This window comes from Scyliorhinus torazame, chromosome 18 (genome assembly GCF_047496885.1).
Source record: "Scyliorhinus torazame isolate Kashiwa2021f chromosome 18, sScyTor2.1, whole genome shotgun sequence".
NCBI lineage: Eukaryota > Metazoa > Chordata > Chondrichthyes > Carcharhiniformes > Scyliorhinidae > Scyliorhinus > Scyliorhinus torazame.
Genome location: NC_092724.1, coordinates 38,745,513 through 38,765,710, shown reverse-complemented (window position 1 = coordinate 38,765,710; position 20,198 = coordinate 38,745,513). Strand labels below are relative to the sequence as shown.

The 20,198-nt window shown below is 46.3% G+C and overlaps 1 protein-coding gene and 1 long non-coding RNA gene across 2 annotated transcripts; one reads left to right on the top strand and one right to left on the bottom strand.

Moving 5' to 3' along the window:
* Positions 1-225: 225 nt before the first annotated feature.
* LOC140394797 (uncharacterized) lies at positions 226-2,666 on the bottom strand. Its single transcript, XR_011936009.1, has 2 exons — positions 2,518-2,666; positions 226-723 (listed from the first exon to the last, which is right to left on the bottom strand). It is a non-coding gene; the product is annotated as an uncharacterized lncRNA (long non-coding RNA).
* A 6,417-nt stretch (positions 2,667-9,083) lies between these two features.
* Positions 9,084-19,316, top strand: admp (anti-dorsalizing morphogenic protein). Its single transcript, XM_072482601.1, has 5 exons — positions 9,084-9,282; positions 9,398-9,540; positions 11,788-11,910; positions 13,852-14,047; positions 18,587-19,316. Exons 1-5 carry the CDS (start codon positions 9,135-9,137, stop codon positions 18,973-18,975), a joined length of 999 nt encoding a protein of 332 aa, XP_072338702.1. The 5' UTR covers positions 9,084-9,134; the 3' UTR covers positions 18,976-19,316.
* The last annotated feature ends 882 nt before the right edge of the window (positions 19,317-20,198 follow it).

Genomic DNA, 20,198 nt, shown 5'->3' with positions numbered 1-20,198 from the left:
CCATCTGAGATGGCTACAGACTCAAGAGATTGTTAAACTGGGCTGGATCTATTGTATTGGATTGATCCTATTTTAGCAGGGAGATTATACAAATCAATCTGAGGAAAGCGTCAACAAGCAGTCCAAGATTGTTCCCAATGGCTGCTATTCTCTTGATTGAGCTCCAAAAGCTCTGTATTCAATGAGTTCCAAAAGCTCTGTATTCAATATGCTAATACACTGTGCCAGATGTCAAATTAACTTTATTGTGTGAATAAATAATGCAACTTTACAGGTTAAAAATTTGTTATTTTTCCAGCTCTGACAAAAGGTCATCGACCCGAGATGTTAACTCTTGTTTCTTGCTCCACAAATACTGCCAGATCCCTTCAGGATTTCCAGCATTTTCTGTATTCCCTTCGTTAAACGGTTTGTCACTCTGCAGAATCTGGCATTCTGATAAGTTAGGCATTGCACAGATCAATTATTCAGAGTCAGGTAACAGATTCTTAACCAAAGTCATTTCCCATTTTAAAAAATTGCTTAATGAAATGTTCTATGCCTGAAATTAATCAAAGGATATAAAAAGATACAACTAATTGAGCGAGATGATTAAATTAAATCTCTGTGATTCTGTTCTGCCGCTGGCTAAATTGATGTTGGATGTTGACAGCTAGCACACAGCAGATGGTCCTTTAAACCTGTTTGCAAACAGAACGCTGATGAGATGGTCCTGAAGTGTCTCTGCAATGCAACAATGAGGTGATTCAAATTAACACAACTTATTGAAGCGCTGTGACAGCTATGCTCTATTTATAGCATTTATATCTGCAGCAGTGTGATCTGTAGGAATGGAGTTTTGCTATTGACTTTAGTGTGTGGAAGTTAAAAGTGCCCTCAGGGCAATGTTCCAACTGTCTTTCACTGAACTTATTCCATCAATGATATGAGTTAGTATATTATTCCCCTTTATCATTTTTGGTTCTTCTTTTGCGCCCATGTTGAGGAACCTCACTGTTAAGAAAATGACTATTTTCCACTTTTATCCCCCATTGTCAACAGCAGTCACTCTCAGGTCAGGTCAGATACAACACAGGTTCATAAGTGCTTGCAAGAAGGTATTTTGAGCACGAGATGCAGTATAGCTGTCAACCCATTTCTATAGGATGTATTTATAGAAGAAGAATTGCTACAATGCAGAAGGAAGCCATTCGCCCCATAAAGTCTGCACCAACCCTGTACCCTACCTAGGCCCACGCCTGCACCCTATCCCTGTAATCCAGTAATCCCACATAACCTTTTTTTAACATTAAGGTGCAATTCAGTAGGTCCAATCCACCTAACCTGCACATCTTTGGGCTGTGGGGAGAAACTGAAGCACCCGGAGGAAACCCATGCATACACGAGGAGAACGTGCAAACTCCACACAGTCATCTGAGGTTGAAATTGAACCCGGGTCCCTAGCGCTGTGAGGCAGCAGTGCTAACCACTGCACCACCGTGCCACCCTTGGTACAGCTGTATGGAGTTGAAATCTCCCAACAACAGTAATGACTAAACTTAAAATTATATTGGCTATAAAGAACTGTAGGATGTTCTAAGGTCATGAAAGGTGCTATATAAATAAAAGCTCTTTATTAACACCACTCCCTTAATCTTAACCGCAGAAGACTACCCTCTACTATACTCCCTACTGTTATTTCTCACACCCTGACGATCTCTCTGAATGAGGTTATCAATATAAGCCACATTGTGTGGACATACCAGGGAATTGGGGTGGAATGCTCCCATACAACATATCCTATAGGAATTATACACCTGATGGAGGAAACACCCAATCTATTAGCCAGCGCTGGATTTTAACGTGGGCAGCAGAACAAACTAGTCTCTGAAGTAAAATCATTAGTGACAAGAGAAGTACTCAAACGTTATATTTCAGAAAAATGCACGTTAAATGTTCTCTTCCGCTGGTACATGTTTGGGGTATATTGTGGTTCACAATTGTCATGGAATCATAGAATCATGCAGCACAGAAGGAGGCCAATCACCCCATCAAACCTGTGCCAGTTATTTGAAAGAGTGATTCAATTGGTCCCACTCCCTTTCTCTCTTTCTCCACACCCTGTAAAGGTGCCTATTCAAATACCTTTTGAAATTACTGCTAAAACATCCACCCCCCTTTCCAGCGGTGAATACCAGGTTAATTTGCTATGTAAAATAAAGTTTCCTCTTGTTACCTCTGGTTCTTTTGTCAATCACCTTAAACCTGTGTCCTCTGGTTATCGGTCTTTCTGCCACTGGAAACACCTTCTCCTCAGTTACTCTATCAAAACCCACCATGATTTTGACACCTCTAACAAATATCCTCTTAACCTTCACTGCTCCATGGAGAGGGACCTAGCCATTTCTAGTCTCTCTACATCACTGGTACCATTCTAGTAAATCTTTTCTGCACCATCTCTAAGGCTGTAACATCCTTACAAAAGTGTGATTCCCAGAATTGTAATTGACCCCAAAGAAAAAGGAGGAATAAACTTACCTCTCAATCAGGAAATCGGGCCCTTGAAGTTCGGGAACTACAGTACCCAGTGGGCCCTGACGGTCTCTGAGCGTGCGCCAGCCGGGGATTGGCCGCACATGTGCAGTTGGTGCATGTTCACCTGTTCAGACTGGGAACCGCCCCTGCTTCTTATCATGAACCAGCCCTGTGCAGAAGAAAAAAAACAAAAATGAAACAGTGTGAAAAGAAGGTCAGGTGACCTGGAGGAGCAGTACCATTCCAAAGAGAATCCCAAAAGGAGCAGGACACAGGAGAAGGTGAGGGAACAGGTCCCAAACAAAGAGATCCCAAATTAGGGAGTTTGACCGAAAGAGGTCCCAAGAAGACAGTCTAGTTAAGGGACAAGGAGAGGAACCTGAAGCGGGTCCTAATAAGTGAAGTCAAAAGTAAGGAGGAAAAGACTCCGAATTAAACAGGCAGAGTTGCAGGACTTGCAGCAAAGGGGCTTGAGAGAAATCAGAAGATCCAAGAAGGCAGCCAATGGTTGATGACTCCTTGCTATGGTTCTTTGGAGTAGTGGTGTTTCTTCTGCTTGGCACGGCCGAATATCTGAAAGTGTGGGTAACAGCTGAAACTTCAATGCATGTAGAGATCCAGGGGAAATTAACATTAGAAGGAGAGATTGAAACCCCGGAGGTGGATCCTTGTTAAAGATGTCCAGGTGAAAGCACCGTTGGGAGAGAATTCCAAGATGAGTTCTTAGAGCATGGAGATTGTAAGCCCCTTGTGTGAAAGAAAGAGTTTCAACGAGACCTGTTGGCTCGAGTGTGACAAGCGTCTTGGGGATTGATGAGAAATCCATAGATAAAGCTTTGGTGGCATCTTTTATTTGATTTTGGAGTGCAATGTTTTTGACCACAGCTCATCTGTTAGCTTACAAGCACTTGCTGTGAATATTAGAGTTTAAGACAGATATTGTAAATTGTGTTATCTTTATGAATATATATGTATCTGTGAAAGAATAATGTGATTTGACTAATTTACTGATGGGTGTATTGAAATATTTCCAACCTTTTTATCTGGTGTAGCATAGTTAATTTTTCTTGGTTTAATAAATATTTTATTCTTTTGTTAGAAGTACACTTGCAGATTCCTGTGAATGTGCATTCCACAATTTTTTTTTAAAGTTAGGATCTATCAAGCCAGATTTCCCTCTAGAATCAAACTTGTCCAGCATTAGCATGAGTTGTAACAATAATAAAACTGAACACAATACTCCAGTTGAGATCTAACCATTATTTATAAAGGTTTAGCATATCTTTCCCCTTTTGTACTGTATACCTCATTAATAAATCCAAGGATCTTACAATCCTTTTTAACAGCTTTTCATCTCTATTGCCACCTTCTAATATCTGTGTACATTCACTCCCAGGTCTATCTGTTCCTGCACACACTTTAAAATTGTAGCATCTCATATTTATATTGCCTGGCTGCATTCTTCCTACCAACATGTCTCATTTCACTGCGTTAAATTTGATCTGCCTGTCTGTCTATGCCTTCCACAGGTTTGTTGCTATCCTCTTCATTGTTATCTAGATTTCTGAGTTTTGTGCTACCTGCAAACTTTGGAATTATGCATTGTATAGTCGCCATGACATTATATCAATATATCACTAGGCAGTAATTAGAGTTCCTGATGTCACCCTAACTTAATGTGATCAGATCATTACAATAGCAGCCAAAAGCTCATCTCACCAAAGATCAAACCTGGGGTCTGTATGGATTAGGAGCAGATGTACATAACTCCGTAACTGTTATGAAGCTGGGCCAAAAGTGTGGAGTTTTGCGGAAAGCAGCGGTCCAGGATTCAGGTCAAGGTTATGGTCACAAAGAGCCATCTGGGAATAAAATAGAGGCTGCACTGCCAGTGTGGTTAAGCTTCTCTGCCATTACTTAAATGCAGCTGGATTTCCAACTGTGGGTGACTGAAAGTTTGTATTCCTCCATTTAAAACAGATTTGTTGGGGATCCTGGCCTAGCATGATGAATTTCTATTACATGTATTGGTTCATTGTGTTGGCAATTCTGCTATTTTTACCCTTCTCAGACTTTTTACTACTGGCCTCAAAAGACAGCTTTTAAAAAATATACTTCATGAGATGTGGATACCGCTGGCTAGGCCAGCATTTATTGCCCATTCCCAATTGCCCTCGAGGGGTTGGTGGTGAGCTGCCTTCTTGAACCGCTGCAATCCCTGTGGTGTAGCTACATCCACTATGTTGTAATGGAGAGTTCCAGGATTTTGACCCAGTGACAGTAAAGGAACGGTAATATATTCCCAAGTCAGGATAGCAAGTAACTTGGAGGGGAACCTCCAGGTGATGGTGTTCCCTTGTTGCCCTTTTCCTTCGAGGTTTCGAGTCTATATGACTTCAGAAGAGTCAAAGCTCCTTGAAACATTAACTCTATTTTCTCTCTTCACAGATGCGGAGTTTTCCAGCATTTTTCTGTCTTTGTTTCAGCATCCGTAGCATTTTGCTTTCTTTAAATAAATTTAGAGTACACAATTATTTCTTTTTCCATTTAAGGGGAAATTTAGCGTGGCCAATCCACCTACCTGCACATCTTTGGGTTGTGGGGGTGAGACCCACGCAGACATGGGGAGAATGTGCTAACTCCACATGGACAGTGACCCGGGGCCGGGATCGAACCCGGGTCCTCGGCGGCGTGAGGCAGCAGTGCTAATGACTGCGCCACCGTGCCACCCTGGCCATTTTGCTTTTATTATAACATTTACTGCCAGTCCACTCTGAAGTAATTTCCACTAATGTGCAGTACTGACCATTCATCCTATTGCCATTTCTTGGCTTCTGTATTGCTAAACTTAGGATAATGTCTTAGTGCACACGAAGCCCCACACCAGCAACTAATGCTGCTGTCTGAATTGCAAATCGTATGTTAATTAGAACATTTACATGATAATATATGGTAATGAAAACTTGTCATTCCAGGAGGCAATGAAGAGAAAGTGAAAGGAATTTGTTGAACTGTACGAAAGTGTTCAATTTCTATGGTTGATAAGATTTGGAATTAATTTGATTTCGTGATGTACTCTGTTCAGGAATTAATCCTTTTTCCCTTCTTGGAAGAGGGAGGTGAAATAAGATACTGTATAAAAGTTGTACCTAGACAAAATTTCAAGCTTATCTTATGCACAAAAGCGACTATCACAATTGCAGACCTTAAACATATAAGCTGGCCATCCCCTCCGAGTCCACTTTCATCATCAAGACCAATGTTTAGCTTTTTGCAAGCCCTGTCAATCGAGCATTGCATTTTTATCATATCCTTAGCTTCCCAATTTTCTCTATTCTTATCTTTCTTCCGTGTGATAAGCAGTCCCATTTGTGCCTGGATATCTTTATACTTGTGTCCATGGTTGAGTTGTGCTACGTAACGGTGAACTGCCAGCGTTGTGATTAAACAATCAAAATGTTCACTCTGTTTCTCTCTCCACAGATGTTGCTAGACCTGCTGAGTATTTCCAGCCCTTTTCTGTTTTCATTTCAGATATCCAGCATTCAGAATATTTTGCATTTATCTTAGAGCAGAACCACCTCATCCAGCTGCACGGTCACAAAGGGTTCCTCATCTTTACAGTCTCGGTACCAGTCCTCTCCTGCTGTCACAGTGCTGGCGCTCTCCATTCTGAGTCAGGAGATTGCGGGTTCAAGTCCCCCTCAGGGTTATCATTCTGTCTGACACTCCAGTGTGGGACGGCACGATGACACAGGGGTCAGCTTTGCTGTCTCATCATTCCAGAGACCCGGATTCAATTCCGGCCTTGGGTGACTGTGTGGAGTTTGCACGTTCTCCCTGTGAGTGTGTGGGGTTCCTCCCACAGTCCAAAGAGGTGAAGGTTAGGTGGATTGGCTCTGCCTTTAGTGTCTAAAGATGTGTGGGTTAGGTAGTGTTACAGGGTTAGGGCGGCGTAGCAGGCCTATGTAGGGTGTTCTTTCAGAGGCCTGATGCAGACCCAATGGACCGAATGGCTTCCTTCTGTACTGTAGCGGTTCTATGCAGTATGGAGGGACTGCCGCACTGTTACATTTGGATGAGGCATAAAACCCGAGGCCCCATCTGACTCCCCAGGAGGGTGTAAACCATCCCATTTTGTGGAGCAGCAGGGCAATTCTTTTCCACACAAGCCGTGGTTTGGGTCTGGAATGCACTGCCTGGTGGAACAGTGATGGGCTAGTGAGTGGGCCGCATGAGTGGCCCTTCTTCATCTCAGTGGCCACAGGACTGAAATCAGGTCTGTTCACCAACTATGGCCCTTGAATAAGATTGAATACATTTAATACCCACTAAATATTTCATAACAAGTTATTGAAAATGCTTAATCACTCATATATTAATAAAAGTCCTGAACTTCAAGCGGACTGGACGGAGAGGAAGCACACGGCTCTCACAGTCAATGTTGTGAGCGGTCAACACACTCCTCACTTCACTTGCCCTGGCTTAACATGTATCACTTCAGCCGGACCAGTAGGAAAAAAAGATACATGGATGGAAACCAGCAGAATGTGGCAACTCCGCACGTGGTCTACTCTGCAACAAAATGCCTTGTGGGCCACATTCTGATGCCAGATGAGCCGCATGCACGTCCGCAACCCCCCCCCCCCCCCCCCCCACCAACCACCTGCCCGGCCGCATGTTGCCCACCACACTAGTGATGGAGGCAGGTTCAATCAATGCATTCATAGATGATTACTTGAATAGAAACAATGTGCCAGGATACAGTGAAAAGGCAGGGGAATGAAAATGAAAATCGCTTATTGGCACAAGTAGGCTTCAAATGAAGTTACTGTGAAAAGCCCCTAGTCACCACATTCCAGCACCTGTTCGGGGAGGCTGTTATGGGAATTGAACCGTGCTGCTGGCCTGCCTTGGTCTGCTTTTAAAGCCAGCGATTTAGCCCTGTGCTAATCAGCCCCAGAATGGTACTAAGCCGCAATGTTCATTTGGAGTCGGTGCAGACACGATGGGCCAAATGGTCTGTTATAACCTGCCTGCTTACCACTGGATGGGGACTAATGGCAATCCCACAATCCTTAGGGAGTATGAGCTTCCCCATTGACGGGCGCGGAGAAATCATTAGCAGAGTCCCTGCATAAATAGAGCTGGCCAGTATGGAACCAGCTAGAGAGGAGTGAGCAGCAAGAGAGCACTGCTGCTGAAGTTGTATATATATGTAATTGTAAATAAATGTTATTTCTTTCTATTCTACAAACTCGTGCTGGATTCTTCGTGACCCTCACAAAAGTCTCCTTCTGCCCCATAAGAATTCTGTGACTCTGCAATTCTCCCCATTTCCTGACCAACATTTATTCCTCAACCAACATCAATCAATTTAAGTTATAAAGAGAGGTTGGATGGGCTTGGCTTGTTTTCTCTGCAACAGAGAAGACTGAGGCGTGACCTGATCGAGGTGTACAAGATTATGAGGGGCATGGACAGGGTGGATAGGGAGCAGCTGTTCCCCTTAGTTAACAGGTCATTACGAGGGGACACAAGTTCAAAGTGAGGGGTGGGAGGCGTATGGGGGATTAGAGGGAAAATGTTTGTAACCAGAGGGTGGTGACGGTCTGGAATGCACAGCCTGGGAGGGTGGCAGATGCGAGTTGCTTCACATCCTTTAAAAAGTACCTGGATGAGTACTTGGCATGCCATAACATTCAAGGCTCTGAGCCAAGTGGTGGCAAGTGGGGTTAGGTGGGCAGGTCAGGGCCTTTCATGCGGCGGTGCAGACTCGATGGTTGAAGGGTCTCTTCTGCACTGTAATCTTCCGTGATTCGGTCAATCACGCAGATGATCTGTTAGAGGGATCTTGCTGAATGCACAATACTTGGCGTTTCTGTAGTGCCACCTGAAGAGAAATTCCTTGCAGGCCTCCAGGTAACCGGCTCCATTCCCTGCATCGCACAGCATCAGCCCAGGGTAACAGCTCCAGAGGAAGAAGGCACAGCCCACCCCCACCATCCCCAACCAGGCTCTATCTGAGCATTTTTAAATCTCCCTCCTTGACCCAAAATCCCTCTCACTAACCCAGGCTATTTCTCTGACCCAGTCTCTCGCTCTCTGACCTTGTCCCTCTCGGGGATGCCAGCTCCCTGTGTTTGTACAGTTAATGGTTTCATTAGTGGAAATTAATCAGTCGAGGACTCCGCAAGCGGCCCCGACTGTGTCAGTACAATGAGGGAGGGGGGGCGGGGGGTGGCTCTGCCTGTGGGGTCGGGGATCAGTCAATACTTGTGTATTACAGAGTGAGGAGCGCTGTCCTTCCTGGGTGTAGGGTCACACCTCGTTAACAGGAGGGTCCGAGCCCCTCACACCCACTAATTGGCCGCTTGCATATTCCATCCTAATGGGGCTGCCCAGGGAGGAGGGGGTGGAGTGAGGATATATTGCAGCTCTCTCGGTGGCAGGCAGGGATGCCAATATCCATCCAGGCTCTGAATGTCATGTGCTCCAGGCTCGGTGCCTCTCTGCTGCTTCTTCTTGTGTCTCTGGGGCCGGGTTGCCCCTCCAGTCTGTCCAGACACAGCGAGCAGGTTCGCTCCGAGGCACTGAAGAGGCTGCTGGAGGTTTTCGGGATGGAAGATGCCCCCCAGTCCCCCCACAGACTCCGCCAGCCCCCTCAGTACATGCTGGACCTTTACAACACGGTGGCAGACGTGGACGGAGTGACCAAGGCTCCTGACCTGCTGCTGGGGAACACGGTGCGCAGCTTCCCGGATAGAAGTGAGTCCAGCTAACCCCCATTGCAAGCCCTTGGCTGGATGGGAGCTTGGTTTAGAAATGGTTACTGACAGACGCCACCTTGCTCACCTTTGCACCTTTCCACCCTCTCTCTCAGGCCGCAGTCAGCAGTTCCAGTTCTTCTTCAACCTGTCCAGTGTGGCCAAGAGTGAGACCATCCTGGCCGCTGAGCTTCACCTCTTCAAACTGCGAGGGCGCCTGTCGCAGGACATCCTGTACCACAGGCAGCACTTTTACCAGGTGAGGGGCAGGGCCAATATTCTGCAATGCAGCCAACCCCAAACTTCCAATCTGCACCTCCACAGATCAAGGGGAGGTCAACACAGGGAGAGGGAGACTGGGAAAGGGAGAGTGACAGCGAGGCAGAACGAAATTCAGGGAAAACAGCGAGTGAGAAAGGTACACCAGTGAGAGCAGGGTTAGTGGGGTTTCACAGACGGTCCTCCCAGTATAGGTGGGATTTCCTGTATGCAGACACTGCCTATTTGGGACAGAACAGATCAGGGGAAACCCGAGTGATGCAATCACAAATAGAATTACGCTTCGCCCGAATTTCCTCAGTCTTTTCCGCCTGTCTAACGACCCCGGTGCTCAAACGCGTCCCATTCCAATAGCTCCAAACACAACAGTAAGAAGTCTTACAACACCAGGTTAAAGTCCAACAGGTTTGTTTCAAACACTAGCTTTCGGAGCACTGCTCCTTCCTTCACCTGAGGAAGGAGCAGTGCTCCGAAAGCTAGTGATTGAAACAAACCTGTTGGACTTTAACCTGGTGTTGTAAGACTTCTTACTGTGCTCACCCCAGTCCAACGCCAGCATCTCCACATCCAAACAGAACCGTACCTCCTGCAACTACCGGGTGGAAAGCTAAACCCAGCCTTGTCTGTGCAGCGGGAAATTTCTGGGTTTTTCATTATCCACACTGAGATCTACATTGGATTGTTTTGATCTAAGAACGGGGTAAGTAATCCTGATTTTCCTGGTTTGTGTGGAACAGGTGAAAGCGAATCTGCAAACCCTTTTACATTTCCCCATAAAGCGTCACCGGTATGTGTTTGAACTTATTGTACACGAATGGTGTAGGGTTTGAAACTGCTGTTGTCATTCTTAAAGGAGGAATTTATGTTATGGATTTTGCGCAATTATTGTTTACAGTGATTTCATCCATGTTTATGCATCAATTACACCAGAGATTGGCAGGAAATTTGGATGGCAACTGTCATTCGAAAAATGTTTGTATGAACCAAAATACTGGATATAACTTCCCACAGGACCAACCCGCCCCCCACCCCCGCGCCCAGGAACCGTCCGACCCTCAACATTATACCCCACACAGGAACCCTCCAGATTTCACCCTCCCACAGCATCACCATCCCCAGGAGCCCCCCCCCCCCCCACAGGAGATCCCCCGATTACACCCTCACACAGCAACACCCCCCCCCCCCAATTATACTCCCACAAGAACCTCCCCATTACTCCCTCCACAGGACACCCCCCATTTCACCCCCAGAGGAACCTCCCAGCCCCCCATTACACCCCCAGAGGAACCTTCCCCCATTACACCCCCACAGGAACCTTTCCCCCCCATTACACCCCCCACAGGACCCTTCCCCCCATTACACCTCCGACAGGAACCTTCCCCCCATTACACCCCACAGGAACCTTTCCCCCATTACACCCCCACAGGAACCTTTCCCCCCATTACACCCCCCACAGGAACCTTCCCCCCATTATACCCCCACAGGAACCTTCCCCCCCCCCATTACACCCCCCGCAGGAACCTTCCCCCCATTACACCCCCCACAGGAACCTTCCCCCCATTACACCCCCCACAGGAACCTTCCCCCCATTACACCCCCACAGGAACCTTTCTCCCCATTACACCCCCCACAGGAACCTTCCCCCTTTACACCCCACGGGAACCTTTCCCCCCATTACACCCCCCCACAGGAACCTTCCCCCCATTACACCCCACAGGAACCTTTCCCCCCATTACACCCCCCACAGGAACCTTCCCCCCATTACACCCCCCACAGGAACCTTCCCCCCATTACACCCCCCACAGGAACCTTCCCCCCATTACACCCCCCACAGCAACCTTCCCCCCATTACACACCCACAGGAACATTTACCCCCATTACACCACCACAGGACCCGACCCCCCCCCCAGTTAAGAGGTTGTTGAAATAAGGGGTAAGCTTTGAAGAATTTATGTTAACAGTCTCAGTAACTAACAGTTTTGGTGACTAGTTGCTTTTAATCAATTGGTTGTACATATGATATGGTGGTTTCTCAGGTAGGAATAATGGGGACAGCTGGGAGGGAGTAATTTGCAGCAGGATGCACCACTGCATCGTGTTGGAAGCAAGACGAAGAAGTGTCTTCAGATCTGTGGAAATCACTGATGGTCACTGGTTGTTTCATGTTCTTGTTGACAATACAATTTGCTGCAACAACTTGTCTGAGCTGCATACACCCTGTTTCCAGGTCAGTGTCTACCAGATATTGAACAGCAATAACACGTCTACAGCAGAGGGACATCGACTGCTGTCATCCCGAGTACTGGCAGCCCATGACAGCACCTGGGAGGTCTTCACAATCACCCCGGCTGTAAGTTACATTGCATTACTGCATTCAATAGTACCCAGAGCAATAACATTGTTTTGATCCTCTGTCATACCCGAATCACCATCTCCTCTAGCACCTTGCAAAAGGAACCATGCTGGCCTCTGTAATAGCAGCACCCAAGGCAAGTTTAGTAAGGCACACAAGGAAAACCCCTATTAACTGATGGTACATGTACGATGGGGACGCAGATAGATGTAAGGTTTGGGGCAAGAGATGCAGGGGGGAATGTGAAGATCTTTATTTAACAAAGCGAGTAGCAATGATCTGGAACTTGCCGCCCATAAGGGTGGTTGAAGTGGCAACAATCAATAATTTCAAAAGAAAATTGGATGGGCGTTTGAAGGAAATAAATTGCGGTGGGGGGGGGTGTCCACAGTCTACAGAATTTTGAAAAAGCACTCGCTTTGCAAGGAGCCGGCTTAGACTTGGGCTGATGGGCCTCCTTTGGTGGCGTAAGTGACTCGATGGGGAGTATTCACATTGCTCTAGCTGTGGGGATGACCACATCAACCATTGATGTACCATCAGCAGTAAATGAATCAATATTTGTTACACCCGTGTATTCAGACCCTTGATATATTTTTAGTAGAGGTTGCACAGAAGCTTGATATGATTTCTCAGGGCGGGTGTTTCTCCTTGCTGGGGATTATAGGACTAGAAGTCACAATTTCTTATTCATGTTCCTGTACTGTGGGAGTAACAACGCCGATGCCTCAGCCTTTACCAATATGCTGGGCGGAATGTGCATGCCAACCAGCATATTGGCCATAGATGCCAGTTGTGCTCCTGGATAACAGACATCCAGGTCCGTGTGAGGATAAAGACCCCGGTGCCACTGAAAATGATCACGCTAAATGGACTGAAAGCGACACTGGATTAGTAGACGGGATTAACAGGCGTGTCTCTATCACAGAAAGCTGACTCTCACTCGGAGGCTACAAGGGTGGATGGAAACTAAATCTGACAAGTATACAGAAAATAGTGTAGGACTGGATAAAGATGAAGGGGGAAGTGATTGGAGCAACAGCAGATTCTATTCAAAACACGTTAAACCAATGGTGACCGCAACAAAAGAGCACAGAATGGAATAGAATCCCAACAGCGCAGGAGGCCATTTGACCCATGGAGTCTGCACCGACCCTCCGAAAGAGCACCCACCCCAGGCCCACACCCTATCCCCGTAACCCCACCTAACATACACATAGACAATCTTTTGTGGGGGGGGGACATCGGTGCAAATTCCACACGTCACCCAAGGTGGGAATCGAACCCGGGTCCCAGGCGCTGAGAGGCAGCAGTGCTTACCACTGTGCCAACGTGTTGCCCTCCACAGCCAGTTAAGTCTGTCAAAAGGTATGCTAAAACTGTGAAATGTGCAGTCCCTGATCAGAAAACATTTTTAAGCGTTGTGTGCAGTTTCACTAAACCATGAAGGGCATATTTAATCCACGGGGAGGGTACAAAGAAGTCATTGGACTGATCCCTGTTTGGGCTGATGCCAGGATACTAGAACACACGGGGAGAGGTTGAAATGATGCGATGATAAGAAATTCACACAGAAAGAGAACGGGCTTTCACACAATGGGAGGGAAGGTGGTGAAAATCCTGCCTTTCGAAATCCGTTATTTGATAGGGAGTTGCCTTATTCTGGATAGATGAGTGAAGCTGAGGCCAATGGCCCCTCAGGTATGTCAATCTTACAAGTGAAAAATGGAAATGTGACAGTGATGCAATAGGCGGCGCTGTTCTGACATTGAAGGTCAGGACCTATTGTTTGGGTTGAGAAAAGGGAGATTATTTTGTTCTGCATCTGATACCTGCTGTACCCGATCTGGCAATGGTTCATGTGATAAAAGAGGGAGTCCAACACAACACGAAACACTTGCTGTACTCGACTGATGAAAGATGTGTTTATTTATGCAGGTGTATGCCTGGACGCAGGATAAAGCGAGCAACAAGGGCTTGTTGGTCATTGTGCAAACTCTGACTGGGCAGCAACTCAACAATCACATTGTCCGCTTCGCCACGGGGAGAGACCATCACGCCAGCAAGCAGCCAATGCTGGTCCTCTTCACAGATGACGAGAGAAGAGGAATTACCGCCTCTACTTCCTTAAGAGGTAAGATCTTTATGATTGGTACCGAAGAGCAGGACCCGCCTCACTGAGTTTAAACACACTTGCAAAAAAGCTATCCTTGGACACATGGCTAAACAGGTTGGTTAAAATCTTAGTTAGGTACTCAATGGAGGGGTCCCCCAAATCTATTTAAATGAGACTCAAAAATAGTAATTCCATTCACTTACATAGAATGATTAACTTTTAATTCCTGACTGTTCAAAGGGTTCAAGCAGTGTCCTGTGCACTGCTCCCATACACAGCATGGAAGGTTGCAGATTTAATTCAGAATTTGTTGCATTCGTTTGGACTCGATTGCTGCAGGGGGATAAGCCAGCCAGTGCAACCGTTCCCAGATGCTGTGAAGGTGGCTTTTAATCCCAATTAAAAATCACTTAGTAGCCTTACTTCCCACGCAAATATCTATTGGCTTCTCAAAATTCTAAATCACTTCTCTGCGTCTAACCCATGACTAAAGTGCTTATAAGGGTGTTGGCCAAACTAATGCTCGAGGTTGCCAGACATGCTACAGCAAGATTCTCTAACCTGCCTGTTTCATACCAAGAGCCAATGTATCAAATCCATGGTTGGTTCAAGTTTCATAGATTATCATAGAATTTACAGTGCAGAAGGCCATTCGGCCCATCGAGTCTGCACTGGCTCTTGGAAAGAGCACCCTACCCAAGGTCAACACCTCCACCCTATCCCCATAACCCAGTAACCCCACCCAACACGAAGGGCACTTTTGGACACTAAGGGCAATTTATCATAGCCAATCCACCTAACCTGCACATCTTTGGACTGTGGGAGGAAACCAGAGCACCCGGAGGAAACCCACGCACACACAGGGAGGATGTGCAGACTCCGCACAGACAGTGACCCAAGCCGGAATCGAACCTGGGACCCTGGAGCTGTGAAGCAATTGTACTATCCACAATGCTACCGTGCTGCCCATTTGAAGTTGTTAACAATTTCTTTACGCAACCCACATCCTGGAGTGGAACATGGGCAGGGGCATGGGAATCTGGATTGTAGTTTTAGGGTAAGGGAGAATGAGAGTATAGAGGTCAGGAGCACAGATTTGACATCGCAGGAGGGGGCCAGTGTTCAGGTAGGTGGTTTGAAGTGTGTCTACTTCAATGCCAGGAGTATACGAAACAAGGTAGGGGAACTGGCAGCGTGGGTTGGTACCTGGGACTTCGATGTTGTGGCCATTTCGGAGACATGGATAGAGCAGGGACAGGAATGGATGTTGCAGGTTCCGGGGTTTAGGTGTTTTAGTAAGCTCAGAGAAGGAGGCAAAAGAGGGGGAGGTGTGGCGCTGCTAGTCAAGAGCAGTATTACGGTGGCGGAGAGGATGCTAGATGGGGACTCTTCTGCCGAGGTAGTATGGGCTGAAGTTAGAAACAGGAAAGGAGAGGTCACCCTGTTGGGAGTTTTTTATAGGCCTCCTAATAGTTCTAGGGATGTAGAGGAAAGGATGGCGAAGATGATTCTGGATATGAGCGAAAGTAAAAGGGTAGTTATTATGGGAGATTTTAACTTTCCAAATATTGACTGGAAAAGATATAGTTCGAGTAAAATAGATGGGTCGTTTTTTGTACAGTGTGTGCAGGAGGGTTTCCTGAAACAATATGTTGACAGGCCAGCAAGAGGCGAGGCCACGTTGGATTTGGTTTTGGGTAATGAACCAGGCCAGGTGTTGGATTTGGAGGTAGGAGAGCACTTTGGGGACAGTGACCACAATTCGGTGACGTTTACGTTAATGATGGAAAGGGATAAGTATACACCGCAGGGCAAGAGTTATAGCTGGGGGAAGGGCAATTATGATGCCATTAGACGTGACTTGGGGGGGATAAGGTGGAGAAGTAGGCTGCAAGTGTTGGGCACACTGGATAAGTGGGGCTTGTTCAAGGATCAGCTACTGCGTGTTCTTGATAAGTATGTACCGGTCAGACAGGGAGGAAGGCGTCGAGCGAGGGAACCGTGGTTTACCAAGGAAGTGGAATCTCTTGTTAAGAGGAAGAAGGAGGCCTATGTGAAGATGAAGTGTGAAGTTTCGGTTGGGGCGATGGATAGTTACAAGGTAGCGAGGAAGGATCTAAAGAGAGAGCTAAGACGAGCAAGGAGGGGACATGAGAAGTATTTGGCAGGAAGGATCAAGGAAAACCCAAAAGCTTTCTATAGGTATGTCAGGAATAAGCGAATGACTAGGGAAAGAGTAGGACCAGTCAAGGACAGGGATGGGAAATTGTGTGTGGAGTCTGAAGAGATAGGCGAGATACTAAATGAATATTTTTCGTCAGTATTCACTCAGGAAAAAGATAATGTTGTGGAGGAGAATGCTGAGCCCCAGGCTAATAGAATAGATGGCATTGAGGTACGTAGGGAAGAGGTGTTGGCAATTCTGGACAGGCTGAAAATAGATAAGTCCCCGGGACCTGATGGGATTTATCCTAGGATTCTATGGGAGGCCAGGGAAGAGATTGCTGGACCTTTGGCTTTGATTTTTATGTCATCATTGGCTACAGGAATAGTGCCAGAGGACTGGAGGACAGCAAATGTGGTCCCTTTGTTCAAAAAGGGGAGCAGAGACAACCCCGGCAACTATAGACCGGTGAGCCTCACGTCTGTAGTGGGTAAAGTCTTGGAGGGGATTATAAGGGACAAGGTTTATAATCATCTAGATAGGAATAATATGATCAGGGATAGTCAGCATGGCTTTGTGAAGGGTAGGTCATGCCTCACAAACCTTATTGAGTTCTTTGAGAAGGTGACTGAACAGGTAGACGAGGGTAGAGCAGTTGATGTGGTGTATATGGATTTCAGCAAAGCGTTTGATAAGGTTCCCCACGGTAGGCTGTTGCAAAAAATACGGAGGCTGGGGATTGAGGGTGATTTAGAGATGTGGATCAGAAATTGGCTAGCTGAAAGACAGAGGGTGGTGGTTGATGGGAAATGTTCAGAATGGAGTACAGTCACAAGTGGAGTACCACAAGGATCTGTTCTGGGGCCGTTGCTGTTTGTCATTTTTATCAATGACCTAGAGGAAGGCGCAGAAGGGTGGGTGAGTAAATTTGCAGACGATACTAAAGTCGGTGGTGTTGTCGATAGTGTGGAAGGATGTAGCAGATTACAGAGGGATATAGATAAGCTGCAGAGCTGGGCCGAGAGGTGGCAAATGGAGTTTAATGTAGAGAAGTGTGAGGTGATTCACTTTGGAAGGAATAACAGGAATGCGGAATATTTGGCTAATGGTAAAGTTCTTGAAAGTGTGGATGAGCAGAGGGATCTAGGTGTCCATGTACATAGATCCCTGAAAGTTGCCACCCAGGTTGATAGGGTTGTGAAGAAGGCCTATGGAGTGTTGGCCTTTATTGGTAGAGGGATTGAGTTCCGGAGTCGGGAGGTCATGTTGCAGCTGTACAGAACTCTGGTACGGCCGCATTTGGAGTATTGCGTACAGTTCTGGTCACCGCATTATAGGAAGGACGTGGAGGCTTTGGAGCGGGTGCAGAGGAGATTTACCAGGATGTTGCCTGGTATGGAGGGAAAATCTTATGAGGAAAGGCTGATGGACTTGAGGTTGTTTTCGTTGGAGAGAAGAAGGTTAAGAGGAGACTTAATAGAGGCATACAAAATGATCAGGGGGTTGGATAGGGTGGACAGTGAGAGCCTTCTCCCGCGGATGGATATGGCTGGCACGAGGGGACATAACTTTAAACTGAGGGGTAATAGATATAGGACAGAGGTCAGAGGTAGGTTCTTTACGCAAAGAGTAGTGAGGCCGTGGAATGCCCTACCTGCTTCAGTGGTGAACTCGCCAACATTGAGGGCATTTAAAAGTTTATTGGATAAACATATGGATGATAATGGCATAGTGTAGGTTGGATGGCTTTTGTTTCGGTGCAACATCGTGGGCCGAAGGGCCTGTACTGCGCTGTATTGTTCTATGTTCTATGGGAGTCCCTGCAGTGCAGAAAGAGGCCATTCGGCCCATCAAGTCTACACCGACCCTCCAAAAGAGCACTCGATTTACGACCCCTCCTCCATAAGCCTCACACATTGATCATGGCCAATCCACCTAAACTGCAGCTGTGTCAGCAGGTATAATAGTAAAAGCTATTCTCGCTCTCTAAGTCACTAATGCCTCTGACCGTTACCATAATTCAGCCCTGCAGGACCCTACTTTGAGAATGTTGTGTCCTTGCAGACACTTCCAAATGAAGAAAGTACTAATAAAAGCAGAAATTGTTGGAAATACTCAAGCCTCACACCACCCGGAGAGGGAGAGAGTTAGCGTCTCAATTCTAAACAAAGGTCACCGACCAACATTCACTTTGTTTCTCTCTCCACGGATGAAATAATAAAACGCTGGAAACTCAGAATTTCAACATCTGCAGTGTTTACATTTTTAAAAAAATGCAGATGTTGGTGCCTGTGAAATTCCACATCTGCCTCTTTAGAAAGGACAAGATCTTTATTTTAAATGACACCTGGAATACACAAGGAATCTTAACTTATTACATTGCTCTCTTTCAGATGTGGCCACAGAGACTCCAACACTCCCCCATGCAAAACTCCAGAACCGGAACACAAGATCTTTGGGTTTCGAAGCGTGTCAGAGGTATCCTCTATATGTAGACTTTGAGGACATTGGCTGGGCCGGTTGGATCATCTCCCCACGAGGTTATAATGCTTACCACTGCAAAGGAGTATGTGTCTTCCCACTGGGCCAAAATATGAGACCCACCAACCATGCCACTGTCCAGTCCATTATCAATGCTCTTAAGCTAGCCAATGGCGTGGCATCTCCGTGCTGTATCCCAGACAAGCTCTTTTCTATTAATCTTCTCTATTTTGATGACGATGAGAACGTGGTGCTGAAACAGTACGACGACATGGTTGCTGGCAGCTGTGGGTGTCATTAACCCAGTATTGACACCTATAATCACCACCCAGACAGGAAGCTATTAGCTACCAGTCAGAGAACCACAGCCATGTGCCTGGCTCAAGGAGGGCAATAGTTATCCTCAAGAGATCTGGAAACAGCGGGATCCATCCGAATCTCTTCAGAACTACAAACATGGAAGCAAGGTGTCTGTCTAAGAAATGGACTCCATAGAAAAGTCACTCCATAGAAGTGTGGTGACTGTAATAGTTGTAAAATATGCATATATGTATATAATTCTATATAGATGTCTTAATATATGGAGGTTCGGGACTATTGCAAGAGTTTACTCATTGTAAATTGAAGTATAATACAGAATAAATGAATACAACATTTTAAGCTTGGGTGATTTCAACACATTGCAAATTTCCAAACAATGAAGCATGAACAGAATCTCTCAGGCATTCATTTACTTCCAATCTCATGGCTCCTCTCTTGTGGCACAGGGAGGAATATCCTTTCCACTACTATGCTCACTCTCCTTCCTGTTTATCGTCAATTTTATTCTTTCATTAGTTCACACTCATCATCGCACCTCAACTTTGCCCCTCACCTGAAGTGTGGCCACCCTCATGTTGAATCAATGGAGAGAGCAGCCTATGGTTCTCTGGCGACATTTTCATTACTCCCAAGTTTCTGCTCTGTGTCTTCGCAATAATTCACATTCCCCATCACCAACATTTCAGTTTTCTCACTTAGACCATTGCTCTCTCGTCACTTCAAACCCAGTTATTTTCTCTTGCTCATTGAGTAATGCTTTCAATTTCCTTCACTGCTTTTGTTATTTTCACAATCTCAAAGCTCCTGTTATTTCTTCATTGTCACATCATTGTGCTGCTTATCCTTGATATTTCCATTTCATTCTGCCCTTCATGGCTTGAGCACGTGGCACAGTGGCCAGCATGCTGCCTCAGTTCAATTCTGGTCTTGCGTGACTGTAGAGTTTGCATGTTCTCCATGTCGGTCTGGTTTTCTCCAAGACCAAAATGCGCAGGTTAGGTGGATCAGCCATGATCACTGCGTGGGGTTACAGAGATAGAACAGGGGAGTGGGCCTGGGTAGAGTGCTCTTTTAGAGGGTTGGTGCAGATTTAATGGGCCAGATGGCCTCCTTCTGTACTGTAGGGATTCCCTTATTCTTGGTCCACCCATTTTTGGCTTTGGAGCCGTCAGGCTGCTTCTTCACAAATTCTAGCTGGCTGGT